We start from the raw sequence: 26,964 nt of genomic DNA, 5'->3' as shown, positions 1-26,964 counted from the left end.
TCAAGGTTTCACATATTTCTGAAAGAGTTCCGCACAGCTGAATCCACCCACTTTGCGACCCTTCGGGACCCGGTTGCCATGGCGACAGCAAGAGGCAACGTCGCTCCCCCTCCCTCGCTCCTCACTTGCCCCGCCTCACTTGCTAGCCTAGGCGAAACGAAAACCAGCAAGTCCAGAAACAGGCCAGGGAGTTTCCAGCCTCAAATCTCGCGGTGTTACATCGCTGCGTGCGTCGCGCGCGCGGGCAGGCGGGCGGAGCTGCGCTCGACTCTCTGTCAGAGGCTCCGGTGGCCTCTTCGATGGTGGGCGGTGGGCGAGCGGAGTGAGCTGGGGCGCGGCGCTAGGGTGAGCACGGGCTCGGCGGCGGGCTCGGGTGGGGAGGTCGGCGGTGGGGAGGACGCTTCAGCAGTCGGTGGTCTTCCCCTTCCTCAGCTTGGCACTTTTTGCAACGGCGCCTGAATGTAGGGGGCGGGGAAGCTTTTCGTTTTCTCTCCCCACGGCCCGCTCCGCTGCTTCTGGGGCAGCTAAAGGCCGGGGAAGAAGGGGGGCTCTTCCTCTCGACCCCCCGAGAGATATGTGAGGGAGGCAAGTTGCGGGGGGGGGGGGCAAAGTCTTCGCTCCAAAGTGAGCTCCACGTTCTCCCCGCCCCTTGAGATTCCCGCCCACAATGCCTTCCTTCTCTCTTTCGTCCCCCCCCCCCCCCGAATTCCTTCGCGGAATCGGAAAGTTCGGGTAGATTTGTGTGCAGAGTTCCACAGGTGGGGTCGGAGCACCGCTGTCTCTGCTTCTCTTTCGAGACTGGGTGCAACTCTTTTCAGGGAAAGCGAGGCTGCTGGTGGGTGTCCCGGACATCGCCCGTCTCGGGGAAGATTTGCACAGGTTGTCGTGCCCAGTTGAAGGTGCCAAAACATGGGTGCGGTGGGGCAGAGTTGCGGAGCTGCCAGTGACAACCGGTGTTGCCGCTGCTTCTCTGGACAGGGTTAGGGAGGTGACCTCGAGGGGCTCCTGTCCGGATAAGCGGCAGCAACATTGGTGTCAGAATGCATGTGCTGCTGTTGAAAAGCCATAATTGACTTGGGGCCCCAAAGATCTGAAGGAGTGCCTGCCAGCTCCCACATCGACCTGGTCAGGTGTAGCCTCCAGGTCGTGGAATAACTTCCTCACCAAGGTGTGTCTTGTGGCATCATTACATGCTTTGGGATTTTTGGTCAAGATGCACTTCTTTATCCAGGCCTTTTAGCCAAGTGGAGGACTTCCCACCTACTATGTTGCTGTCCTGTGCTGCTGTTTTGTTAACTGTGTTATTGGTTAGTTTTGTGGATTTATTGTATGACTTGGGGCGTTTTCATAAACTGCCTTGCTGGGACCTCGTGATGAAAGGCAATTTTGTCTCTTCTTGAAGCTGTTGTATACTTGTAGTATTCTGGCCTGTGTCATTTCCCATTTTTTGTGCTTCTCATAACACTGGCATGTATTTTTGCTATTCAGAATTTAATGGGTTTTAGCCTTTATGTAGGTGCCTATGACACCAATGCAAAACCTGATCAATATCTTGTGTAGTATTCTCTGCACTCATGGTAGCTTCAGAGATAATGCAGAGGCTGCAAAATAGGGCTCTGGGGCAGCGGGGGGGGGGGGGTGAGAGAGAGAGAGAGAGAGAGACTGAGCAAGCCTAGAATCCAATGAATTCTGAACCACACCCACTGCCATTACTTTACAGTATCAGACCTGGTTGCTATGTGTGCTTCTGGCTGGCATAGCAGTGTTTTTCCTACCAGCACCTCTCCATGTGTGGCAGGGCTTTGGATGAGGTGTTGATTGCACTGTGCTGGCTGGCTGCAGTTAAGATTGCTCACCGTGTTGTATTTAGTATATTTGCATTATGTGTGGCTTGGCTCTTTGTGCCATTTGGATTGCCTTGTTAACTTTACTGACTGTCTTGCATTGGTGTACCTGTGCAAACTGTTATGTGAGAGTAGTAGTGATTGCTAAGAGAGCACAAATTATTACAGCTACTTACAACGAGACAGTATGTTGACTGTCTACAAATATTCATAGCTACTCTTGGAGAAATGGAATCTTATTATTTGACAGTATAATTTCAAGTGACAGAACAAGATTTTTCTATATCCAACACAGGTGTTATGGCAGTCTACTGCAAGAGGGTCCTAGTAATACTGCTTGCTTTTCAAGGACTTCTAATAGCGACTGCTTATAATGAGGAAGAAGACATACCTGAAGAATGGATTCTCCTTCATGTGGTTCAAGGTCAGATTGGTGCTGGAAACTACAGCTACTTAAGGTTAAATCATGAAGGGAAGATAGTGCTTCAGATGCAGAGTTTAAAAGGGGATGCAGACTTGTACGTATCTGATGTGACCCTTCACCCCAGTTTTGATGATTATGAATTGCAGTCAGTAACTTGTGGTCAAGATGTCGTTTATGTGCCAGCGCACTTCCGCCGTCCAGTGGGAATAGGGATTTATGGCCATCCCTCTCATCTAGAAAGTGAATTTGAAATGAAAGTGTACTATGATCAAACAGTTGTGGAATCTCCATTTGGTGGTGGCTCCTACAATCCAGAAGATACAGATTTGAACCAGAAGCAGTTTCATGCAAGAGAAGATGAGTCTCAGGATGAAGAATCAGTCTTCTGGACTATACTAATTGGAATATTAAAATTAATACTTGAAATTCTGTTTTAGATTCAGAGCTAGACAACCGGTCTTCACATGTGAACAATATAGACAATTGAATGAATGCTATTATGTGAGCATTAGTACTAACTTTCTTTGCCAGGGAGGGGGAAATAAAGCCATAACAATTTTTGTATTGTAAACTTTTCCCACAGGTACACTGCAACAGGCACAGTATTTGTATAAGTTTTCTCTTAACTGATCAGGGTCAAATATGAATATTACAGTTCACTGTGACTTTCAATAAAACTGATTTTCTATACAAAGATTTTAAGAATAGTAAAAAGACTAATTTCCATACAGTATTTCAGCACATTTCAATTATAAATACTTTAACCTCTTCTGTATGAATACACTAGGAGCAAATACCATTTTTAAATGCTAGCAGCTTTTGGAACATGAAAGCCATTTAACTAAGGCTGCTTTCATACGATATAACATCCTAAAAAAGAAAATATGAATTATCCTGATTTTCTTGTGGTTTGAAGGGAGACACATTGATTTAAGAGACATAATTTGGCATGACCAATATAAGGTCTACATGATTTCTTGCTGTAAACCTAAATTCATTATATCATATGAGATTTGTACCACTTGATGGATTTTTTTCTTGTCAAGCATTAGTACTCTGCTTAAAGGCAACTCCCATCAGGAAACAGTAATTGCCAACTAGTGATTCAGTCCTTTTCTTTGAGCTGGACAGAGAACACAAGTGATTGCTATGCAATAAATAAACTCTGTTGTGCAATAACTGCTATGCAGCAGCACTGTATCCATGAAACAATTGATAGATTTACAGAATTTCAACTGGGCACTTTCCCTTTGCATGGGATTTTCAAGCAAAGCTACTGGAATAGAATGTATCCTTCCCTGTCCTCCTAAAATTAAAAACTTTATTTGGTGAAAAACATTTTGAGTGGTATTTTTCCTTATACAGAGTGGTAGGTAAATAGCACCAAGCTTAGCACTTGTTTTTGTGCAGTTATATATAAAGAGTGTAAATATTGATTTTAGCCTTCTTTGCTGTTCTTCCCTCTTCTTCCTCTGCCTCTGGGTATTGGAGGTTGTCTTTCGCAACAGTCACAAATCCAGCGACCTACAAAATTAGAGTTGTCAGTTAACAGTAGAGCAAACATCTGCTACTAGAAAAACGTCACTCACTTCAAGTGCTTTTGGGGAGCAGAGTACGGAAGGACACAAATGTTAATAAGATTGCAATCATATGCCCACTTTCTTGGGACTGTGTCCCAATGAATGATGTGGGACTTGCTTTAAAGCAAACTTGCTTTTAATTTGGCTGTTATTTTTTCAATTTCATGCAACTTAAATTTCAGGGACCTTGAAGATTTTTTCCTCCTTCCCCACAGGCAGGTAAACAGATGCAATGGTGGGAATAAACTGTGCTTGCTTCTCAATTCTTTATATAATATGCTGAAAGCTATTCAAGGTTGGTGACACTCAAGTCATGTGAATTGTTCAAGAAGTATGTGCTGAGCTTCTTCAGTTTGTTTACTTAAATGTCAGTGCATCACTTAATATTCATGCTCCAACACTGAGAATGATTCCCTCTGAGATTGAAACAGCACACTATTGTTCATTTCCTTAAGTAAGCTTGAAAGTAGGGGCAGCAGTACCCTACTTAATTATTTTCCCTAGGTAAATTTAGATAGGTACTCATTCAATGTGCTATAGGAAAAGAGCAAAATGGTAAATGAGGCACAGTGGGATTGGATTAGCTTTAATGTCCTTTGTCCAATGAAGAAAACAGTTTGTAAAGTATAATTATATGCCTGAATGGGTATAACATCTGCTGTTTGATAAAGAACCACGTACATTTTTCGCTAGCTTCAAAAACCGGTTTGATTTACGATGTGTTTCTGAAAAGCTTCCAGTGCCTTACAACACTGACCATTTCTACTTGATTAAAGTCACATAAACTTAAACTACACACTGGGTGTGGGATTGGGGGGGGGGGGGGAGAGAAGGTGTCAGTTCAATGAAACAACTGCACTGCCAAACCCATTGAGAATAATTTTCATCAGATGTCAGCTTCTCTCTAGTTAAGTTTCTGACATCCAACTTCCCATCTCCAATCTTTTTACTTCTTTCAATGTTTATTATACTGTTAAATCCTAAATTGCAAACACTTCTTATGAACAAGAATTGAGAGAGTAAATGAAGTGTGTAAGAAATTGCTGCCTCCAAGATTTCACTAAAATAGATACAAGTGACATACAAAATGTTGAGATCTGAGCTTTCTGAAAGGAGTGAAGCAAGATTGTGCTTCATTAATCTTGGATCTTGGTTCAATCTCTGAACAAGAGTAACTTATATAATTACCTGTTGGAATAGCACCAAGCCCCACACAAAACGTATGATAGCCACGGTCACACACATCACAGAACATCATTTCTTCCTCATGGTGAGGTTGCCCACATATAATGCATGTTTTACACTCCATACATTGCCAAGGGTAGGTCTTAATTATTGCAACAAGCTCTGCAGACATATCCAGACAGGATGGGTGGCCTAGATCAAAACCAGTATCGTTACTAGAATGGTCAAATGAAGCATCTTTAATGAGAATAATTAAAATGGTTTATTTCACAGAACATTTTGAGTTCATTTCAGCATGTCAGATATGCTAAATTAACTTTTTAAAAAAAAAATTGCAAAAGCATTAGTTTGATTCTGCATTGCAGGTTGTTCTTTAAAATGGGTCATCACTTTAAATATTTAGAGATTTATTCAAAGCAGATTCTGTTACTTACCACTGTTTTCACACTGGGAGCAGTGTATAAGTGCTTCAGCCTTCCCTTTCTTGTTGGACTCCTTACCCTTCAGACAAATTCCACATATAGCATTTGGAATGGCCTTTGGCTGGAAGGGTAGAAGAGGGCTATAAATTCATTCCAGAAGAATTGAGAACAGGTTTTTGTTTTTTTTTAAAAAAATGTACTTATTTTAACCTTTATAAATTAATGAACCTTGTGAGTGGTGTGGATCAAAGGGAATGATTAAAAATTGGCAAGCATTGATTATACTGGATACAGAAATGAACAAACTATTCAAAACATGTACACGTATAGTTTACAAAATGTATCCCAGCCAAAGAAAGCGTATGTAATTAAAACTCTTTCATTTAAAAATGTCAATCAAATGATCAAATTACACAATGAATATGAATTTTACAAAGAAAAATGTTGATAATTTCTAATAATATTACGGTTTGTCTATAGCCTGCACATGATGCATGAAAATCAGTAACGTGGCAACGTCTCTTGAAATGCAATTCATATTATTTGAACTATAAATATAAAATATATATGCTAAATCATATATGGTGCTTTTTGCCTTCTACAATGAGATTTGGCAAAACATTCTAAACTGAATTAATTAGCAGTTCATAGTGTTGTGTGTTGCCTTAATGCTAAAGTCTTGCAAAGAGCCACTGGCAACAATGTTATTAAGACCAGTGAGATGATTCACTATGCAGTATAGAATAATTCATAGTAGTATAAAGGTGTGTCTTAACATCAACTCAAACCAATGACCCAGCCAGCCTAGTATTTTTGCTCCTGAAAGGCAGATCTTGAATCTAGAGACTTGAACTTCAGCAAAGCCATAGGCAGAAATGTTTCCCAGCACAGCTGAGTCTTGCTGATTGAAGCCTGCTAGGTTATCTTGTGTTTATCAGTTGAAGCCAATGCCGAAATGAAGCAAGCTGCAATTGGATACTTAGCTGTGGGCATGTGAAACAAAATCTGACCCCGTCGCTAGCAAATATAAGATCAGAAATAGAGAGCAGGTTTTAAATATATAGCTAACTTAGCCCCACAGACTGCAGCCGGTTTGGTTCGTCCTGACAACTGTCTGCACTTTCAATGTGCAAAACACTGTCCCCTGTTATTCTTTGTCGTTATGTGACAAAGAGATGGAACTCTAGCTCATACCACCCTTGAACAGGGTAGATACCAATTCTATCCCTTATGCAATTGAGTTTGTATACAGTATTAATTGTTGTCTACATACAAGGGCAGCTTCTGCTAGCATTAAGAGATACTGTATGTATCTGTACCTGAAACACCTTGTCATGTTACGCTAGCAAAATGGGAACCTCCAGGTGTGAACTTGCTTATTTGGTATAACTAGAAGTTTTTGCTTTGAAGAACCATATTTGCTTAGCAAAACAAGCACCAAAACATCTGAACATATCCCCAGCTTTGAAAGAGTGAGAAGTGTGAGCAGGTAGAACTTTGCAAAGCCAATAAGGAAAGGAGGAGGAGCTTTAAACAAATTAATGTGGAATGGCCTCTCATGCTAGTTTTCTAAACATTCAGACAATGAAATGTTAACAGCTACTCTTGCTAAATACACATCCCTGTCAGTAATGTTTTGGTTCTGCTGAGAGAAGCAGCATAGATTTGAGATGTTCTGATTGCTGTTAAGTAATGAAAAGTACTGGTTTATAAAACTTTGCTTATCAAATGCAGAAAACTACAGTGGTACCTCGGGTTACATACACTTCAGGTTACATACGCTTCAGGTTACAGACTCTGCTAACCCAGAAATAGTACCTCGGGTTAAGAACTTTGCTTCAGGATGAGAACAGAAATCGTGCTCTGGCGGTGCAGCAGCAGCGGGAAGCCCCATTAGCTAAAGTGGTGCTTCAGGTTAAGAACAGTTTCAGGTTAAGAACGGATCTCCGGAACGAATTAAGTACTTAACCCAAGGTACCACTGTAGGTTCTTTAGAACTTACTGTATAAGCAAAATAAAAGTGAAAAATCAAACCTTAACACTGATTTTTAAAATTTTAACCCAGTATTTCCTAATAATTTCTAAACCGCAGAGAAGTACATACTAATAAGCCTTAGTCTGATTTCCTAGAATATCTGAATATCTAAATTAAACTAGGGCTTCAGAGCACTTTAACTTGCCTGGCCTCCAGAGGTTTGTTTAAATACCCACAAGGCATTTATAAACAGCTTGTTTTCCAAAAGATGACAGAAGCATTCATGAATAATTTTTTGCTTATTTATTTTTTAAAAAAGCATAGTCCACCTGTTTTATACATAAATATAATTGAATGATAAAAGGAGACTAACATTCACAAATGTCTCTACAAAATAATAAATACCACGAAAGAGAAAACATACATATAAAAATTTTCTATTACCTATTCTACTCCTACTTTTATACCTTTTTATACCCTGCGCCTACCAACAAAATATTAAACCTCATTCCTGCAGTGATCTCCCTCTTGTATTGCTACATTCTATGAGTAATGTTTGTGTTTTAAGTTATGTCAATATAAAACAAAACAGCAAGTGCACTTCTCTAATTCTCTTTATCATATGTATATTCTACTGATGTGGTACACAGTAGCAACCTCTCTTTCAGTCACCCAAAGCAAAACAACCTTTGAGTCACTAGATCTGTGCTGTGGTATGTGCGGTTAATACTATGATACTTAAATGCGAAAACACTGGTGAAGGTGCAGTTATTAATAACGTTTCCCCCTAGTCCTAGTTCCACAAAACTAGGAGTGAAATAGTCACAGCGTACTAGTTAAAGACCCTCCAAAGACATTGGAGTGTTCCCCTATCAAAATGAAATAGAAAGGAAAGCCTGTTCACATTTCAAAGCAATTTTAAGTGAAAACAGAAAAATAAAAATGGCTTTGCGGGAACGTTGGAAAACACTGTTTGACATATTGTTCTCCTAATCATATTCAACTCTACAAAAGAGGTGAGGGGGGAAATAGTTCCTGGCTTGCTGCTCCCAAAATTGGTTTTATGACAAAGGCTGCAATCCAGACACAAGCTGATTAAATCCCATTGAAAACACTGGCCTGGTTCATATGTAGCATCCCTGGTCCAGGGTTTAATCCAACTAAATCTTACTCAGAGTAGACTCATTGAAATTAATGAACATGAGAAGATTAGGTCCATTAATTTCAAAAGGTTGCTCTGAGTAAAACTTAGTTGACTATCACCCTAGGAATGGATCCCCAGAAGTAAATTAAGTGCATTTATTTCAATGCTTTGCAGATTCCATGAAGATTTCCTGGTGGGTTAAACTACAGTTTCCAGGTTTGGCAGATGACGGATGGGGAAGATGGAGAGCTCAAACTCTTCGCTTGCTCCCACTCCAAAACCATGGTTTCTTGGACCAGAAATGTTACACTTGAACAAGACCAATGGACTTTAAGCAGCTAAACTGTAGCTAAATCAAAAATAGTTTACAAGCACACCATGTTTCCGAAAATTACTTTGCCAGAATATAAGTTCTTCCTGTTTTCATAGCAACGGAATGTAAATTGAAAAATTCTGGGATGGGGGAAAGGGCAAGTCAGTCTCTTGCTACATGCTCAACTTAACATATGTGCAAATCTCCCTTATTCTGAGAAAAGAATACTGCATGTGCAATTATAACAGCCAGTCCTTCATCAATTGCAGTAAAAATTAATGGCTATATAGGAATGGTATATCATGAGGAGGAAAAAGCGTTTCAATAGTTTTAAAATAGTAAAAGTTAAACAGAAGTTAAAAGGAGAAAAACTCTCAACATTTGCTTTCTATGGCATAACAACACTATGCCTGGATTTTGTAAGTCTTCTTAAGCTTGAATTTTAGTTTTAGAGTGAATATTGTAATTTAAAGACTGGTAAAGGATGATAAATGGATAGTGCATGTTGCATAATAAAATCATTATATATTCCTGGGACATTAGTTGAAGTCCCATTTTCAGCACATAATGTATAAAAGAAATACCTGTTATAGATAGTTCTCTATCTATCTGTCATGTTTTAATAAGCTCCATAAAATCTATCATGTGTTTAAAATCATCCTGGCCTTACATTCAGGGAAGTGTAAGTTATAGTGAGAATAGCCATAAATTGTGGGGGAGGGTGGGTGGGTTGTTGGCATCATTGTGTTTTCAAAGTAGTTTGTGCTGTCTGCTTGGGGCCCAATGCACCAGGAAAGACTCCAACAGCAGCACCATTGAAATGAATGGCAGCAGCGAGAGCACAATAAGCATTTACGACAGGAGATCTTGCATAGAGCTTTCCTGTGATTCATCTAGACTTACTAGAATATGCTTTTGAACCGGTGACCAGCAATCACCAGGATTCATTTTTGAATCCAAGTACTGAAAAAAGATAGTTGTATCTTTAGCAGTCACAAGCCTCGCCAATCACTTCTTTATGCTATCCCTTCACAATGAAAGACTAGCCAAACATTTGCTGAATCTTACGGACTTTGTTCACATAATACTTAAAGTTCAAAAATGCTACTAAGCCTTTCAAGCTTCATCTTTGGATTTCATAAAATTACATTACTGGCATGAGTTTAAGTCTGCAATAAAGTAAACATTTTGCAATGCAAATATGTAAAAATAGACATGTTCTGCAAACGTTTAAATCTCTTATTTGCATCATGTAAAATTATTCCTGAAATGAGATATAGATGACATATAACATTTCTGTAATATAGTCTAAAAGTATGCATTTATCCTGTTGAAACAATATTCCTGCAAGTCTTTTCCAACAGATGCTGCACAATGCAAACTGGAAAGTGAACTGTTTCATTTGGGGGGGAAATAAGCAATTAAAATAAATGATGCAGTTTGGTAACAGTTTGCAGAACTTTAAAATTAGGTTACTTGTGCTACACAACTTCTCAGGCTAGACGTTGTTTAACAATCATGCTGGCAACTCAGAATTACTATCCTTAACTTTCTTCCTGTACCCTTTCCAATCCACATGCCTTATCTTCTTCCAACTATAGTATAAAGCAAATATCCCCTTGGTTTCAATGGAAACCAAATAGCTTGCTTCTTATTTTCCTTAACACTAAACATGAATTTCCACTGAAATATGAAAAATACTTTTAATCCTAAACTGAAATCCATCCGTTGATTACAAAACTGGATGTAATCATCACTGTTCAAACATGACAAGTTTAAGATAAGGTTCTGAGATTCTGGACCTGTTCAGATACTACTGTTTCCCCACTCACCTCTCTGTGCAATGATATCACAGGCAATCTCAGGATCACATACTTTCTCTCTAACCCCCCCCCCCCCCATAATTGAACACATAATGTGACCGCAGCAGGAGATCCCATTTTTTAGTCCACAATCTCCCCTACCCTATGATACGGAACCATTTTCTAAATTATAGAGTTGGATATCTATATACTGGCAAGGTTAGGGAGATGCTCACATTCAAATGTGGAGACCTTCAAGTTTAGTCATTATTCACACAATTAGGAGAAGGGGCATGGAGGAAGCATGTGAGTCCCAAGAGCAGCTCCTGACTCTCACTGCCCATAGAGGTAAGGGTGAAAACGTATTGTCCAAATGGTTTCTTACAAGGTTAGCTGAATATTTCCCCCTGCAAACAACAGTGCAGTGCTGCTCAAATCAAATCTAGGTTCCCAGCATCCTACATTCTAGGGAAATGTTAAGATTACTATTACCAAATCACTTTCTAAACAGTTAAAATGCTTTTGACCTGTAAAGAGTTAAGAAAATATATGTGCAAAGTTTTTGCAACATTTTTACAGTCCATTCCACACACGAGCAAGGTATTTTAATTCAATCCCAACGGGATATTTGATATGTAACCATCTACCTTATAATGACAATAAAAGAACAGAACACCCCCCCCCACCCTGCAAAACGAGAGGGGGAACTTCCTCTATAATGGGGTTTCATGCTGCAGTTGCTTAGGAACCCATTTAAGTATAGAAAATAGAAGCCACTCCACAGCCAGGGTAACAAACAGTAAGGCCCCAAGTAAAATAAAGCAACAGGAAGTAAAGAAGCGAACAGGAACGCATAACAGGAGAGCAGCTAGCCAAGTATAGTAAGCAGAAGTTCCATATTTTTGAAAAAACAAAGTTAAATGTTTCAGGGAGAGAGGCTGGTCAGTAAAGAAGCTGAGTCAGGGGCTTTTTTCTTCTACCTTGTACCCAGGAACTGACTTGGATACAGATCGTTTGGAACCCTCTTTTCTTGGTGTAGAGTTTTTCTCTCTTGTTTTTTGTCTTCCCTGAATAGGTTCCTCCTGGTTTTCAGGGGGGCATTCACCTTCAGACACATTGCCAGATGAGTTGTCCTATAACAAAAGCACCATCATTTTGTTGGTTTGCTTGGAGTGGACAAAGGGGAAAAAATGATCTCTTTCTAAACTTCAAACTTTGCTTTCTTTACTCTGAAGCATAGGGCACTTATTCACCATAGAGGTACCCAATGAAATAACTAATAGCCTGGCCCTTCAATCCCGTGCTCTGTCGATAGAGTGCTAGGGATCACATTTAACAAGACTTAAGAATGGCACAAGGTTAATTGATTGGACCTCAATCAGAAACAACAATAGGTATATAGACAATAATACAATTCAAAAATATCTCTAGTGCCTTATTCTTACAAAACACTTGGATAATAATAGGGTATTTATCCTCTGTATTTTCGAAGTTTCTCTTTATCTATCTAGCTATATATGAAAGCATACATACATAGGCAAACACTACTTTAGCTCACCGAATTGCCTTTGATTTTCCTCTTTTCATCACCACGCTCTTCTGCATCATCAGAATCTCCATCACTATCCAGGGCAGGCAGCTCTGGATCTAAGGGAGGCTCATAAAGAGCTGTATTTAGCGGCAAATATCGAAGCTCATCTGGAGAGTATCTGAAGTGAAAAAGTAATTATTTTCAGTACCATCTTTTGATACACTATGTATACACTGTATGGCAATAAGGGATAATACAAACAGCTTGGACTTCAAAAACTACTTTTCAGTGATTCAACTATGATGAATAAATTTGTATCTGAAAGGTAACAATAAAACAATTGTATATACAGTTCGATTTCATGCATATGCAAAATCGCCACATGGTCAAAAGCTGCTGGCTGGAAGTGGGGGAGCCCACACATGCAGGACCTCCCTGTGTCTCCACTGCCAGAGGAAGAAACAGCGAGGAAGCAGTGAAGGCATATGGGGGAAGAAGAAATCTGGCTCCCTTGGAGGAAAGATAAGCAGGGAAGCGGTAGAGGCAGAAAAAGGAAAAAGAAACCTGGTTTCCTCCGCTGCAGAAGGGAGAGGAAAGGTAGACAGGGCAAGAGGCAGGCAGAAGCTGCAGCTTCGTCTCAGATCCACTCCAGCATTTTTATTCTGCCTACATCTCTCTCTGTCCACCTCTGCTCCATTCCACAACCAAGGGAGCCAGGGTTTCTTCTTCCTCCATCTGCTTCCCTGTTCATCTTTCAGGTGTCTTCTGCCTGTCAGCCTCTCTGTCTCTTCTAAGTCTCTCCCCGTCCTCCACTGCAACCATCCCCAGGATGGCCACTGCGTGTATAACAGAATTCACGCAAGTAAAATGTGTGAAAGCACTGTATATAAAGGGATATGTTCTGTAGACCCTACGTACTGTACACCATTGCCATGCAATTTGGAGTGACACAGGAATGTTTTCTCATTTGTTAAAATCCTGATCCTCTGAATCCAATCTAAAGTACATGCTGAACAAGGCACTTCTTATATTTAGTTATTCTATATTTATATAGAGAGGTAACTAAGCCAGGTTTGCCAAGCTTGCCCTTTAAAAGTATGTCATTCCCTTATATATATTTGGGGGTTTTTATTTCTACAAGCTACATTTTCCTAAAGCAATAAATAATTAGTGCTTGTTTGCTTTTCCCACCACTTTTGCAAGAACTTTTCCTTTTGTGCTGTGACTTTTAGATTACAAGCCTAAAGGCAGGGACTGTTTCATTACGGATATTTGCAGGCTGCTCTGACAGCCTTTCCTCCCCATTGGCTGAACAGCACAGTAAAATGCTTTCAAGAAATAAAACAATCAGCTACAGCAGAACAAATGTTATTTCATTATTTTTACAATTACCTTTTATAGTACTCCTGAAACTGGCCTGGTATGAGAGACACTGGATAAGGACTAACCTTTGTCCTTTCTGTAGGTAAAATTTTATATTTTCCTTGAGGCACCTGGATAACCTGGATTGTTAACAGAAAAAATAAGGAGCTCATTTCCTACATTTCATGAAGTGGCTTGCTTTTCCAAATGATCATTTAGCTAGATTCATTGGAACTATGAAATTTCCGTTGCCAACTCGCCCTCATGCATAATGCATCGCACAACCTGAGATTCAATTCCAATAGATTGGATAAAATTACCAGATCTTCCATACCCCAAGGAGTGGATCACATCCCAAGGAGTGGATCACGCAGCTACTGATTAAAAATTCTGTACAGACGGTGAGGCATTAGTATTACGTGCACCCCCAGGTACATGTTAAATAATGTGACCTAGGCTGCATGTATCTACATATATTTATGTGTTTTCTGGATCACAATGGTATGGCATATGCATATTGTGTCGGAATATCTGTAGTGTGACCCTCCATTCCGCATCCCAGAATTTTGCTGTGTAATTGCATCAATCAGCCTAAGAGAGGATTAGGGCAAGCAGATCCACACTCCTAATCGCTTTACACTGTGGCTGAGGGGCAGGGAGAGGGGAAAGAACATGGTCCAAGTTCCCCACTCTGTACAGAATTAAGGTTCAAGAAACACACCTGAAGTGGCAGTTTTCCTATGTGCTCCCATAAAATAAAATTCCTTATCTTTTCCATCAGAACAGAATACAAAATAAAACATAAAGAATGAATATTGCAAAAATGCATTCGTGATCTGAAACGCTGATTATTCCATTTTCATATTTCTTTTTATAAACAAAAAGGGAGCAATTGCACTGGAAGTGAAGCAATATAGGGATGGCAAAACCTTGTTGTGCATCTCAAAGCATCAAAAGGGGGTGAGTTCACAGTGATTTCAGTCTGGAGTAATTCAAAACCCAATCAAAATAATGTTTCACTGTTGTAAACCAGTGGTGACTACTGGGCTACTCCAGGGGGCAGTGGTAAGATCTGAGAAAGGCAGTTCCCTGCTCAACCAAGAAAAAAACTGGATAAATAACTTCCAACTGTATTCTCTCTCCTGAGAAATATCTACTGAGGTTTAAATAAAATGCTATATTTTCCAACACCTCCCCCCTCCCCCTCCCCCAATCTGGCACCTTTTCTATAGGTAACAAGAAGCTACCTATAGTCATTTGAGCAAAAAAGTTAAGCCATCCTACATGTGTCTGTAAATCAAAATAGGCCCTTCTTTCTTCCATTCGTTCCCGGTTTAAGTTGCTGTTGAACTCGGCGGCTTTCTTGGCAGCTTTCTTAATGTATTCTGGAACTTTACTTGCTTCAACTTTCTGTGTGTTCTGCTGTTGCATTTGCTGAAACAGATTTTTTTTCCATTAGTTCACAAGCTGCAGAAGCGATCTATCCCAAAAGGCATTTAATACGTTCCAAGATTGTAAACATCTTCACAAATAAATTTGGAGACAGAACTTACGGAATACTCTTTATAGTGATCGGTTATTCGCTGGCGTTCTTTTTCTTGAAGTATGACAGAGTACTCAGCATGTTTCGCCGGGTATTCTTTAATCATCAGATCAATTACTTCATCACTGCGTAAGGCTGTGAGACCTAGGTTACATCAAAAAGTCACTTGTGCAATTTCATTACAAAATAAGAGCCATCCTAACTTAGAGCATCAGTGCAGTGCAAAGTGTGTGTGTCAATTGCACAATGATTCACCCCACAGAACTTTGGAATCAAGTTCTGACATCTCCTGCTCCAACTGCTGTATTGTTTTATTGTCTATTTTAATTATGGATTTTTACATTTTATATTAGCGTAACTGATTTTTATATTTTGTAAACTGCTTTGTAAACTACTGGTCTTAAGCAGTTACATAAATTAATAAATAAACATAATCATAAGGCTGAGCTAAACATATTACATATTTTCACAGTTTATTCCCAATCCACTTTAAGGAGCAATGAAGTGATAATCTTTTGAATAACAGTTTCCACATCTTCACAAGTTTATTGTTAAAAAAGTAAAAACTGAATCATCTCTCCTACATTTTACTCTCTTGGAAATGTTTACATACTTCATTTTTTTAAAAGGAAAAAAATGCCCTTTTTGTCCTTACCTAAGGTACACTGTGTTTCTGTAATGACATTTAACTCTCTGAGGTAGAGTTTCTCTTTGTGAGATAGATCTCGTCTTTCTAAATCTCCAGGAAAAGGAAGGAAAAGTAGTAAAAAAGAAAGTGTAAAGGATTTTTGCAACCTCTCCAAAAGCACAAAATAAATATAGCTGTGTTACAGTTAAATTTCACTCAAGTACTTGTAATAGAAAGTTACTGCTTCTGTCACAGGAAACAATAATAAGATAACCCATGCAAGGAATATTATGCTTTTTGCCTCTACCAAACCTGAGAAGCATGTTGGGCCGGGGGGAGGGAAGTCACTACTGCTTTCCCTAGCCCACCTTTTCACCAAGTCAAAAACAGGGGTAAGTTTACTTATACACAAAAAATGAGAATGTGCTGTAAAAAGCCCCCTGCTCAAATTAAAGGTAGCTACAGGCATTCAAACAAGTTGCAACAGAAGAGATGTAAGTGACTTGCCCATTCATCTGTTGTGCTTTTTCTGCAAAGTATGAAGCATGGACTCATACATCATTTATGCAGCAAAATGCACAAGTTCCAAGAATATGTGGTGCTCCCACATCTGATCATAAAGTAGATGTGCAATTCCACAATTGCACAGGAAGTACAATCACTTTTGCTTCCTTTGTTGCCGCTTATCCTTCATGCTCAGTCATGTTGAGAGGAATGTCCTCAATGTTCCCTTACTGACACAGAGGGAATCTGAGGTTGAATGACAGTAACTGGCTCAAGGCTACCAGCAACAATCTGCGGAAACCAAACAACTGAAATGTTCATTACTGTGAATAACAAAGAAAATATTATCTTGATTCTTTTTATTAAAGGGTTTAAAAAATGAACAGAATTGCTTAAAAGCCTCATCTTTTCAAAGTATCCCAAGTCAGGCACTCAAGACAACAGACAAACATCACAAAAATAACATTTTAAAATGTAAAACATGTTTTCATAGATATCAATGAAAAAAGAGACAAAAACCAAATGTGCCATTCTCATATAATGCATTCCCAAAGGAAGCTGAGGAATTCTGTAGTCAAGAGCAAAATAATAGGAGCCTCAATAGTCCTAGATGAAAACACATTCATACATCCTCATGGATGCACATTTGATTTGTAACACTTCACATAAGGATTTCTAACATTAATACCTGGATATTTTCGCTTAAAGGAGGTCACGCCCAAGTATTCACTGACTTGCTCTTGAAGCATATAGTATTCTCCAGTTTCATCAGGTGGCCATTTGTACTCTATCAGGTTTTCAGCTGGAAAGTAGCTAAAGCTAAACACATAAAGATCAAGCTTGAAACAATCAGTGTTTAATTAATTAATTACTTCTTAAATTTATAATAATTTAATTATACGTCCTTCACCCATAGATCTCAGAGCAGTTCACAACATAAAACTACAAGAAAAAAATGAAATACATTATGAAAACAAGAACAAAAAAACAAGCAAACTAATAACCCTGCAGTCCACCGTCCATCATTGTATTCCACATGCCATTTCACTTGCTCCATAGAAGGATTATTTGTTTATTTATTTAAATTGTTAACCACCTGGACACGCTTCAGGTAGAATTTTTATTTTTAGAATATAAATTTTTAAAACTGCCCTTTATTTCATGGACTATGTTCCAACTGTTAGATGTTAAAATGCCCCATTTGCGGGTTAGTAATGGTGTCCTATAATATGCTGCTTCTTTTTATAAAAAAAGAAAACCCCAAATTTTGACTTTCTAGGTAGAGTGAGGCAACTAAATAATAAGAGGCACAGTTCCAGTGTACCTTTTTGAGAAAGAAAAGTACTTACAATCTATTTTCAAATTCCTATAGTGACCATCTCTGACTGCATGAGTACAAAATTCCAGAGCTCTAGTTCATGGGGAGTTACCCTAACAAGCTTGAGGGTAAGCAAGTGAGGGTCAGACATATATTTCCTATCTCTATTTAAACGATCTGGAATATATTGGGAAAGGTTACATACCGTATGTATCTAGAGAAGAAAAAAACAAAATGTATAATACCTAAGGTCTTGACTTGAAGTTTCACAACTTCGTGAGCTGTCCCCTGAGCCCATGCGTCGTCTTTTTGATGGTTGGCTGCCATCGTTTGAATTCTCTTCTGTATCATCCTACATAAAGAGCAAAGCGACAAATGTCGAAAAGCAGAGCTCCCAGGACTTACAACACATACTCATCAGAGACCTAGAATATAATTATTCTGGATTTTAAGACCCTAAATCAAGACTGAGGAATGACCTGCCCATGGCATAAATCCCCATCCAGTCTGCATCCTCTCCTCAGCCTCAACCCCTCCTCCCTGGCCCACAATCAGCGGGTGTCTCTTGATGCTTCATCTCCCTTTTTCTGACAGAAACGTTCAGGAAGCAAGCTCACCTGAGAACTGCCACTTCATGGCCCTGAGCAATTTGAAGCAGCAGTTCCTGAAGCTGGGATGGTGGAGAGAGGCAGGGTGGCCCTACCCACTACCAGAAAATGGTTTCCAGCAGATTACCACCAGCCCGCCCTTGAAACGAAACCCTTGGCAAGAAGAGAAAAAAGTTTCCTGGCTTCTGCTTTAAATAGTTTAGGATCTGACTATTTGTTTTATTTATTTACTGCATTTGTAAAGCCATAACAGACGCTCTCTAGCTAGCTCACAAAGACGAAACCAAAGATTAAAGTACAGTACAAAACTATTAAAATAGTAATAAATTAAACAACTGAAACACAATTTTAAAAGTTCAGAATTCAGTTTTGAAATGCTCTCCAACTCCAACAATTTATATGTTATTTCTATTCCAATTTGTATTCTATGGAATTACAATCACTGCAAGAAACAGAAAAATCATTATGTGGCCTGCCAAGCCCACCAGCAATTTTCAAGTTGTCTGTAGGGAAAGAAGTTTGGAAACCACTGTTCAAGAATCTGTGATAATATAACAAGGTATGCTGGGGTAAGAGGGACTTCTTGGATTAAATGCATTTTATGGGATCAGACTACAGCATATATCACTGACAGTGTGAGATATAATTATTTGCAGGAGCTGAAAATATGCTGAAAGTATCATGCTGCCCCCAAAGGGAATGCTATATGATATTTCAGTAAGACTAAAATCCTCAATATACAAGCTGGAAAAGAATCCCATCAGTGGGACTTACTTCCAGTAAACAGGCTTGCAGAGGTAGATGACCATATGGGAAAGATAGCAACAAGAGAATCTACTATGTATATGTAAGTGAATTACCAACACTAGAGACCAAGAAACAAAACTCAGGATAGGGCTATGCAGATGAACAGGCAGGTTGGGTGCTTAAAGTGGGGAGGGGGGTTACCACCAGAAGCAAATTTATCTGCCACCCCATGATGTCCCCCCAAAGACCCTTTAGTTTCTCCTAAGTGAACACGGCCATTCACTCCTGTAGGGGAAAATAAAGCACTACATTTGTGATACTGTTGCAGTGAAGGCAAAACCTATTTTGACACTGCTGCCGGGGAATCCTAACAGGAATCCCACAGAAGGATCCTATGGTGGAGGGAGCGCTCTATGCCACTGCCGTAGATCCTTTGCAATATATGTCCACTTTTTCACACACACATACACAACTTCTTCCATGGGAACATTTGCGAGCGAAATGTAAATGTCACGGAGGGGTTGTAACGTGGATAGACCAAGGGTGGGCAGGGAACTTGTGGCCCTCCAGGTGTTGTTGGGACTCCGGCTTCCATTAGCCCCAGCCAGCTTGGCCAATGGTCAGGAATGATGGGAGCCCAACGCCATTCGGAGGATCGCAAGTTCCCCATCCCTAGTGATGTAGTCATACGCGCAGCATCAACTCTTAGTCCCAGCAGCAGGACAGCCTACAGGCTCACGATGAGGATGATGAAGGAACCTCGCCAGAAACCGAGCAGCTTCAGATCCAATGCGATCCTGGATACAAGAACCACTAGATTCCCCTCCGCGGGGGCGAAAAAAACACAAAGCGAAGGAGACAGCGAAGCGGCAAATTCAAGGAAAGCGCTCCTGCCCATCAGCCTTGGAGGGGGAGGTTGGGGGCGCAGAGGCTTTTGGGAGACTCGTCTCCAAGGCAACGGCAGGGGCGGAGGCTCCTTTCGTTTCCTCAGGGATGAGCCCGGGGCCGGGGAGGCGGCCGAGGCAACAGGGCCGCTCGGTCGGTTCCTGCCGAGAGTCCTTCACAACCTGCCGTTTCTCGCCGGAGGTCGCCCGTTATTTATTTATTTATACTCCCGCCCCGGCAGGCCGAGTCGCCTGAGAGAGGACGGCCGCCTCCTCCTCCTGCTATTGCTGCCCCGCTCACCTTGAGAGACTGGGCTCCAGGCGTGGCCGGGTCGCTGTCACACACCCGCGGGGACAGGACGGCCGCCATCACCAACACCGCTGCCGCCGCCGCCGGCCACGGACGGACTGGCGCGGCTAGAGAGGCTCTTTGTCCCCGCCCCCCCTCTGTTTTTTTTCCTGGAGTCCTGCCGCTCCGAAGGACAGCGCCACCTGCCCGCCTGGAGGTGGTAGCGCAGCCGCCGTCGTGACATCAGCCTCACCCCCGTTCTCTTGGCTCTTGGGGGCGGAGCCTGTGAAGCGGATGCGCACCGTTCGCCGCCTCTGTCTTTGGTTATTGGACCAGGGTCCAGAGTTGAATCTTAGAATCGCAAATTGTAGAGTTGGAAGGGACCCAGAGGGTCATCTAGTCCAACCCCATAGTTAGGATCTCCCTCTCCCAATGTTTGCATTGATTTTTATTTCATTGCTTCATTAGCACTTACAACCCTTTTCTCCAAACTGTTGTTGATGTTGTTAGTTTGGATCCAGAAATACATGTGTACAAGCCTGGCTTGCTATGGCCCATTTCTGGTGTGGGGGTTCCCTCCTTCCCTTTCTTCCACCTCCCACCCAGCCATGACCCCCAACTTTTTGAGGGAGCTTTTTCTGGAGGACTGGCCAGGGGAGAGAAGGCGGTGCAGGAAATTCTATTTTGACAGCCCCTCATTTCTCAGGAACCTACTTATTTTATGTTGTTATATTGGACAGGTGGCAAAAATGGGCCCTTATATCCCAGCTCAATGACAGAGATTTTCAGGAGGTATGCTGTTTTTTGTCACCAGAGTGGATGAAACACTCATGGTATCGACACAAAATTAAGCATTTAGTGTGGCCGGTCCTACAACATGGAATGCCCTCCCCATGGAAAATCTTATGCTCATATTTCTAGAGACTATTTCTAGGGTCACCAGGTATTCTGATGTGGTTAGACAGGTCCTTATGATTTTATATTTGCTGTATATAAGCTAGATGTATATAAACATTTGTATAAATATATTTTTAAAATGGCATAAAAGGTAAAGGTACCCCTGCCCGTACGGGCCAGTCTTGACAGACTCTAGGGTTGTGTGCCCATCTCACTCAAAGAGGCCAAGGGCCAGCGCTGTCCGAAGACACTTCCGGGTCACGTGGCCAGTGTGACATCGCTGCTCTGGCGAGCCAGAGCCGCACACGGAAACGCCGTTTACCTTCCCGCTAGTAAGCGGTCCCTATTTATCTACTTGCCCCCAGGGGTGCTTTCGAACTGCTAGGTTGGCAGGCACTGGGACCGAACAGCGGGAGCGCACCCCGCCGCGGGGATTCGAACCGCCGACCTTTCGATCGGCAAGCCCTAGGCACTGAGGCTTTAGCCCACAGCGCCACCCGCGTCCCTTAAAATGGCATATTCCTATGCATAACTCTTGACATACTGCCATGTTACTTTGTTGCAGCAAAAGCAACAAAAAGTATTGTGGCACCTTAAAAACTATGAAATGTTTTCTAGCATAAGCCTAGAAAGCAATATTAGTTAAAGATGTGACTGATTTGGCACCAGTTCAGACTCCTTGTCTACTATAGTGGTTTGCACCGTATGGGTGCATGGGATAGTTACAGTACAGCCATTTCTCACGGCAAAGTGCACAATAAAGCAAATGAAGAACATAAATAGGTTTTCTTTTAATCAAAAAATGTATACAAACTATGCAAAAGAGGAGTCAGCATAAAAAGTGCACAACTAGAATCAAGTTTTCTAACTGTTTTCTGAAAGGGCTCGGCAAGCAGCAAAGAATTCTGTTGTGAGTTTGGGGTCTGCATGATGCTTGTAAAAGGTAAAGGTACCCCTGCCCATATGGGCCAGTCTTGACAGACTCTAGGGTTGTGCGCCCATCTCACTTAAGAGGCCGGGGGCAAGTGCTGTCCGGAGACACTTCCGGGTCACGTGGCCAGCGTGACATCGCTGCTCTGGCGAGCCAGAGCTGCACACGGAAACGCCGTTTACCTTCCCACTAGTAAGTGGTCCCTATTTATCTACTTGCACCCGAGAGTGCTTTTGAACTGCTAGGTTGGCAGGTGCTGGGACCGAGCGACGGGAGCGCACCCCGCCACGGGGATTCGAACCGCCGACCTTTCGATCGGCAAGCCCTAGGTGCTGAGGCTTTTACCCACAGCGCCACCCGCGTCCCTGCATGATGCTTGAGTCCCTTCTAATTCTTGGGGTCCCAGACCCAGCAAGGGGTAAAATCTAATGGAGGATTCCATGGTTGAACTAGGCAGGAGGTTCCTGAGAGAATGGCCATAGTTGCCACTTAAGGGCCACCATTAGTATAACAAAAGAAGTGATTGTGCCCTCTGGGCAAATGGGGGGGCCTTTCCCCCTCTTCACCTGGCTTGTACTTAGAAGGACAGTAACCAGGGCAGTTGTTTGTGAGCTGAGAGCAGGCAGAAGATAGAGAGACACAGCCATGCTTGATTTCTGCTGGAAGCCAAGGCTGTGACTGGGAGAAGCAAGACCTTTTGGGGTGTGAATGCTGTGAGCCCCTCCATCTTAGGCTCAGGTTGTATAGATGTGTAAATAAACTATATATCATAAAGACACCACAGTGCGCGCTGTCTCTCATGCCAAGGAAACCAAACCCTGGTAAGTGCCTGGAACCTCGTACCACTCAAGAGATTGGGGTGACATGCAACAATACTATTAGTATCCAGGTTGTTGTAACATCCTCCTGTGAATTAAAGTCACTCAAACAGCATGTCTGGGGGGCGGGAATAACCAATATGACATTTATTTGAGCAAAATACAGCATACGATTGTATAGAGCCACAGGAGTGTTCTCTTATTACAGTGGTTGTTTGCGATAGGTCACTCATAATAGCAAGCAATGATCAGAGCTATTATAACAAAATCCTCAGTTTCATGTTGAGCTTGAACCCAGGTGTCCCTTGCAACATCCCAGACCCATCTGCTGGCAATCTAGAGTGGGGGAAAGAGAAAATAATTGACCAATTAGCTCAACAAGAAATTTGAAAACAAATACCTTTCTTGTAGCAGGAGATCTTGCACAAAGGATCAACTGCTTTACTGACTTTTTTAAAAAAACAAAATTATCTGTGAATTACAAGCACTACCATTTCAGAAGGGATCTTCAATGATTTCACCTGCAGATGGGCATTAATTTGCTTTTCCAAAATCAAGCTAAAGTAGTTTTAATAGCCCAAACAATCTTAAATTCTGATCACAGACTCATGGAATTGTTTTGCAACATGCAGTCAAAATAAATGAAACTCTTGGCTTCCATATACAATCATTCGCCGTAATGGGCCTTACATTAACTGGAAGAACTGATCCAATGTGCATCTCTGGCTCATAGCTTCTGCTTCAACAAATTAGCTAAAGGAAAGGGCACATATCACACAGTTACTTTAGGGTAATTTAGAAAAACGCAGGGGAAAGACACCTTGGTAGAAGTTTATGGAAAGGGTAACAGTACAGAGGGTGGATGTGGGTCATAGCCACACCATGCATTTAGACCACATCGCTTCCCCCAAAGAATCCTGGGAACTGTGGTTTATCTCTGCAGGAAACCATGTGTATGGTATGGTATGGATGTGGCCATGGAGATGTTTTCCTCCTGCAGTGTGGAAGTATTTTTCCATATAGCATGTAATGAATGGAATTTATTTCTAAAATCGCTACAAGATGTCGGGATGGCTTAAAAATATGTACAATACAAATTCACGGGGGCTACTAATGAGCAAGCAGCAGAGACTGGCCATCATCTGAATGCAAACTCCCAGATACATCTAGCTAGCTCCTATTGGAAATGAAATGCTGGACTAGATGGGCTTTACTAATCTCGTAAAGTAACTTAATATTTCTGTGTAACTAGAGCATATCAACAGGTGATCTGTTTTAAATGTTTTAGGTGGTTTTTGGTGTATGTGATGTAAACCACTTTGATTCTTTTGGTGAAATGGTGGGAATTTTATAAAAAACACTTATTTTATGTTTATTGTTTATTTCTTTACAAACCACACATTCATATAGAATATTACAAGGCGGTATGCAAACCAAAAACCACAGTATTTGCCAAGCACATCAGTAAGAGAGCCAGTGTGGTGCAGTGGTTAAGAGTGGTAGTCTTGTAATCTGGTGAACCGGGGTCACATCTCCGCTCCTCCACATGCAGCTGCTGGGTGACCTTGGGCCAGTCACACTTTTCTGAAGTCTCTCAGCCCCACTCCCCTCACAGAGTGTTTGTTGTGGGGAAGGAAGGGAAAGGAGAATGTTAGCCGCTTTGAGACTCCTTAAAGGGAGTGAAAGGCGGGATATCAAATCCAAACTCTTCTTCTTCTCTTCCAAGAGCTGGTTGGCAACGAGCCTTGGGTTTGAAAGGCCTGTCTGGATTATACAATTTTTAGAAGACATCTACAAACAAGCAAAGATGACTCCTGCTGAACCTCTATTGGCAAGAGCCCCACAAGGCAGAGCCTGCTGCACTAAAGGCTCAGCGCCTGGTAAAAGCCATTGTGGGGCATGGGGGGGGGGACCACCAAAGCTGCCCCATCAGAAGACCTGTGCAATTAAGTGGGGAGCATAAGGAAACAGGTGGTCCTGATGCGCTCTCGTCTGAGATGCACTATTCAACACAGCTACGGTGCAGTGAAGGATTTCTTAAGCAGTTAGGTTTTGAGAGGGGGTTGTAACAAGTGTATTTCTTTACTCACATGTATTGACTGACCAGTCTTTTCCACAAGAAATACTTGGACCACATACTTGTAGCGGTCATAGTTCAAATCCTTGACAGCTGCTAATAAATCTTCTGTGAGGCTTATACATATCGTGGAGCCATTCTGACCAGCATATTGAAAATCTTGAAGTTTGCTCTATTGAGAATTAAACACAGAGTTGCCAGTATTCATATAAAAACCATCTCTGTTTAAATTTTACATTCACTTTAACAAATATATATAACGATAGTTCTCCTGCTAATGAATTTTACAATTTCTTTTTGTAATATTCATAAGTGAACACTCACACCCTAAATCTTGTACATTTTTGCAAACACAGTATTCAAATATTTTGTTTAGCTCAGTCAGTGAAACTACCTTAAGCAAAGTGTTCTTCCTAGAAGGTGTACTTCAGATTTTTATGCACAAAGACTTTTATTTTAAATGGAAAAGTCCACTACCACCTCATGTACCCTTTCAGGTATTAAGATCAGCAGAGGGAACTCTCTTGGTAGTTCCACAGCCCTCAGAAGTTCTGGTGGTGGTGGCCCAGAAGAGGGCATTTTGTAACCTGCCCTGGCTTTCAAATTCATGTAAATATTCTGAGTACAAAGGTTGTACATAAACCAAGACAATTTGAATTGTTCCTTAAAATCAAAATGCATCATATTAACATATAATTAAAAAAATGAGGCTGATACCTTTACTATAGTAAACAATTGTCTATTATAAACCAGTTTGCATGGCCAGATAAATTTTGAGGCATTGTGCAACTGCCAGTAGTGAGTTTGTATACCGTGTATAAAGTTTAGAAGCAGAACTAGTGTGCCGTAACAAATCTTAACTCTACCTTTAAGATCTCTTCAGCTTTCTTCCTTATTACATGAGCCTCACATTTTCTATAGGGTTCCATTCTGTATGTGTTCGCATATTTTGGTCTTGCAAAACTAGCCTTGAACGCCAAGAGCTCATTTCTTGTCATATCTGTAATAGACTCATCATCTGGGTCCAAACCTGGAATCTCATGGCTTGAAGCTCTGTGTCTCCCAATCTGTGAAGGCTGGAATGCCCCCATAATTAATTTAGGAATCAGTTATCACACTTTTAGGCTTCAAAATAATAATAATAAAGTTATAAGCACTATCAAATAATAAGGCAAGGTAACAAAATTGTCCATTTGGCATTCACTGACAACTCTTAACTTCTTAGCGAAAGTTTATCTTCATGTTTATCCAGTTTCCAACACTGAAATCAAAGGGTAGCTTTGTTTGTAGCAGGCAGAGGTAGACGCAGGCTGCATACACACCCAGACCCTCCAAGTGTCCCTAATTTGTCAGGGACAGTCGTGTATTTACAGAAGCCATTTCAGTTTCTGATTTGATCCCAGAATGACCCGCTTTTCCTTGTTGTTTTTTAGTCGTTTAGTCGTGTCTGACTCTTCGTGACCCCATGGACCAGAGCACGCCAGGCACTCCTGTCTTCCACTGCCTCCCGCAGTTTGGTCAAACCCATCAGAGAAATGTTGGAGGGTATGGAGTTATCCAACCCCCGAGCCATCTAAAGGCAGCCGTGTATAGGGGAAGCTGCACAACGTTGCATGGAAGACAGAACCTGTGGCGTCTCAATACTGCTAGCTAGCATCTCACTGGCTCCACAATAAACACGTGTTAGCGTGTGGGTCAACCAGGACTCAAATCACCACTTAGCCATGAAGCTCACTGGGTGATCTCAGGGCTTAGAGGAGAACTATGGACGAAAAGTGAGATCAATCAATGCAATCAATAAATATGGCAGTAGGGAAAGCTCATTATGCAGAGCAGGGGAGAACGTTCTGCCCGGGAAGGCTCAACAAATCAAGGCGCATGCGTACTTTGGGAAGCCGCGCTCCCCGCCGCTTACCCGACTCAGTTCACTATGCTTCCTCGACGCCCCCGAGTGGTGAGAAGGGGTACTACTCAGCCTTTTCCTGTTTTTGTCCATGGCTTTGTCCGTATTCGCTCAGGCAAAACGGGGCGGGGCGGAGGGCGGCAGCCGCTCACAAGCTCTCCGACCAAACCGCCTGATAGGACGAGCGTTGCTCGAAGGGTTTCCCTTTCCTCGGTGACGTCACCAACCGCGACAG

General features: G+C 41.5%; 3 protein-coding genes across 7 annotated transcripts; 1 reads left to right on the top strand and 2 right to left on the bottom strand.

Annotated features, from left to right (window-relative positions):
- The first annotated feature begins 206 nt into the window (after positions 1–206).
- On the top strand, positions 207–3,604 carry LOC310674687 (UPF0669 protein C6orf120 homolog). 4 transcript variants are annotated; one of them, XM_083434316.1, is made up of 2 exons: positions 207–345; positions 2,140–3,604. In XM_083434316.1, the coding sequence occupies exon 2, from the start codon at positions 2,145–2,147 to the stop codon at positions 2,703–2,705; it is 561 nt and encodes a 186-aa protein (XP_083290442.1). In that variant the 5' UTR covers positions 207–345; positions 2,140–2,144; the 3' UTR covers positions 2,706–3,604. The 4 variants fall into 4 exon arrangements, with proteins under 4 accessions (XP_083290442.1, XP_083290443.1, XP_083290444.1 ...); XM_083434317.1 differs by having other exon boundaries at positions 266–373; XM_083434318.1 differs by lacking the exon at positions 207–345 and adding an exon at positions 729–835.
- Positions 3,573–20,275, bottom strand: PHF10 (PHD finger protein 10). 2 transcript variants are annotated; one of them, XM_083434179.1, is made up of 12 exons: positions 20,116–20,275; positions 17,821–17,927; positions 16,946–17,076; positions 15,781–15,864; positions 15,136–15,269; positions 14,867–15,016; positions 13,613–13,722; positions 12,248–12,398; positions 11,670–11,822; positions 5,468–5,576; positions 5,037–5,225; positions 3,573–3,792 (listed from the first exon to the last, which is right to left on the bottom strand). In XM_083434179.1, exons 1-12 carry the CDS (start codon positions 20,182–20,184, stop codon positions 3,707–3,709), a joined length of 1,473 nt encoding a protein of 490 aa, XP_083290305.1. In that variant the 5' UTR covers positions 20,185–20,275; the 3' UTR covers positions 3,573–3,706. The 2 variants fall into 2 exon arrangements, with proteins under 2 accessions (XP_083290305.1, XP_083290306.1); XM_083434180.1 differs by having other exon boundaries at positions 15,781–15,858.
- Positions 20,276–22,866: 2,591 nt separating this feature from the next.
- Positions 22,867–26,949, bottom strand: DYNLT2 (dynein light chain Tctex-type 2). Its single transcript, XM_083434315.1, has 4 exons — positions 26,742–26,949; positions 25,693–25,902; positions 24,840–24,998; positions 22,867–23,085 (listed from the first exon to the last, which is right to left on the bottom strand). The coding sequence occupies exons 1-4, from the start codon at positions 26,820–26,822 to the stop codon at positions 22,975–22,977; spliced, it is 561 nt and encodes a 186-aa protein (XP_083290441.1). The 5' UTR covers positions 26,823–26,949; the 3' UTR covers positions 22,867–22,974.
- Positions 26,950–26,964: the final 15 nt, after the last annotated feature.

Source organism: Podarcis tiliguerta (genome assembly GCF_965153285.1).
Source record: "Podarcis tiliguerta genome assembly, chromosome: 3".
Lineage (NCBI taxonomy): Eukaryota > Metazoa > Chordata > Lepidosauria > Squamata > Lacertidae > Podarcis > Podarcis tiliguerta.
The sequence above is the reverse complement of the archived record's forward strand: the minus strand, read 5'-3'. Positions and strand labels throughout refer to the sequence as shown.

Coding starts and splice junctions, on each gene's coding strand:
- DYNLT2 (XM_083434315.1), bottom strand. CDS start 26,822: ATGGACAAAAACAGGAAAAGGCTGAGTAGTACCCCTTCTCACCACTCG. Junction 24,999..25,692: donor AAGCTGAAGAGATCTTAAAG/GTAGAGTTAAGA, acceptor AATTCTCAATAG/AGCAAACTTCAAGATTTTCA. Junction 23,086..24,839: donor AGACTGGTCAGTCAATACAT/GTGAGTAAAGAA, acceptor CCCCCACTCTAG/ATTGCCAGCAGATGGGTCTG.
- LOC310674687 (XM_083434316.1), top strand. CDS start 2,145: ATGGCAGTCTACTGCAAGAGGGTCCTAGTAATACTGCTTGCTTTTCAA.
- PHF10 (XM_083434179.1), bottom strand. CDS start 20,184: ATGGCGGCCGTCCTGTCCCCGCGGGTGTGTGACAGCGACCCGGCCACG. Junction 15,865..16,945: donor CTTTAAGCGAAAATATCCAG/GTATTAATGTTA, acceptor CTTTTCCTGGAG/ATTTAGAAAGACGAGATCTA. Junction 12,399..13,612: donor TTTCAGGAGTACTATAAAAG/GTAATTGTAAAA, acceptor TTTTCACTTCAG/ATACTCTCCAGATGAGCTTC.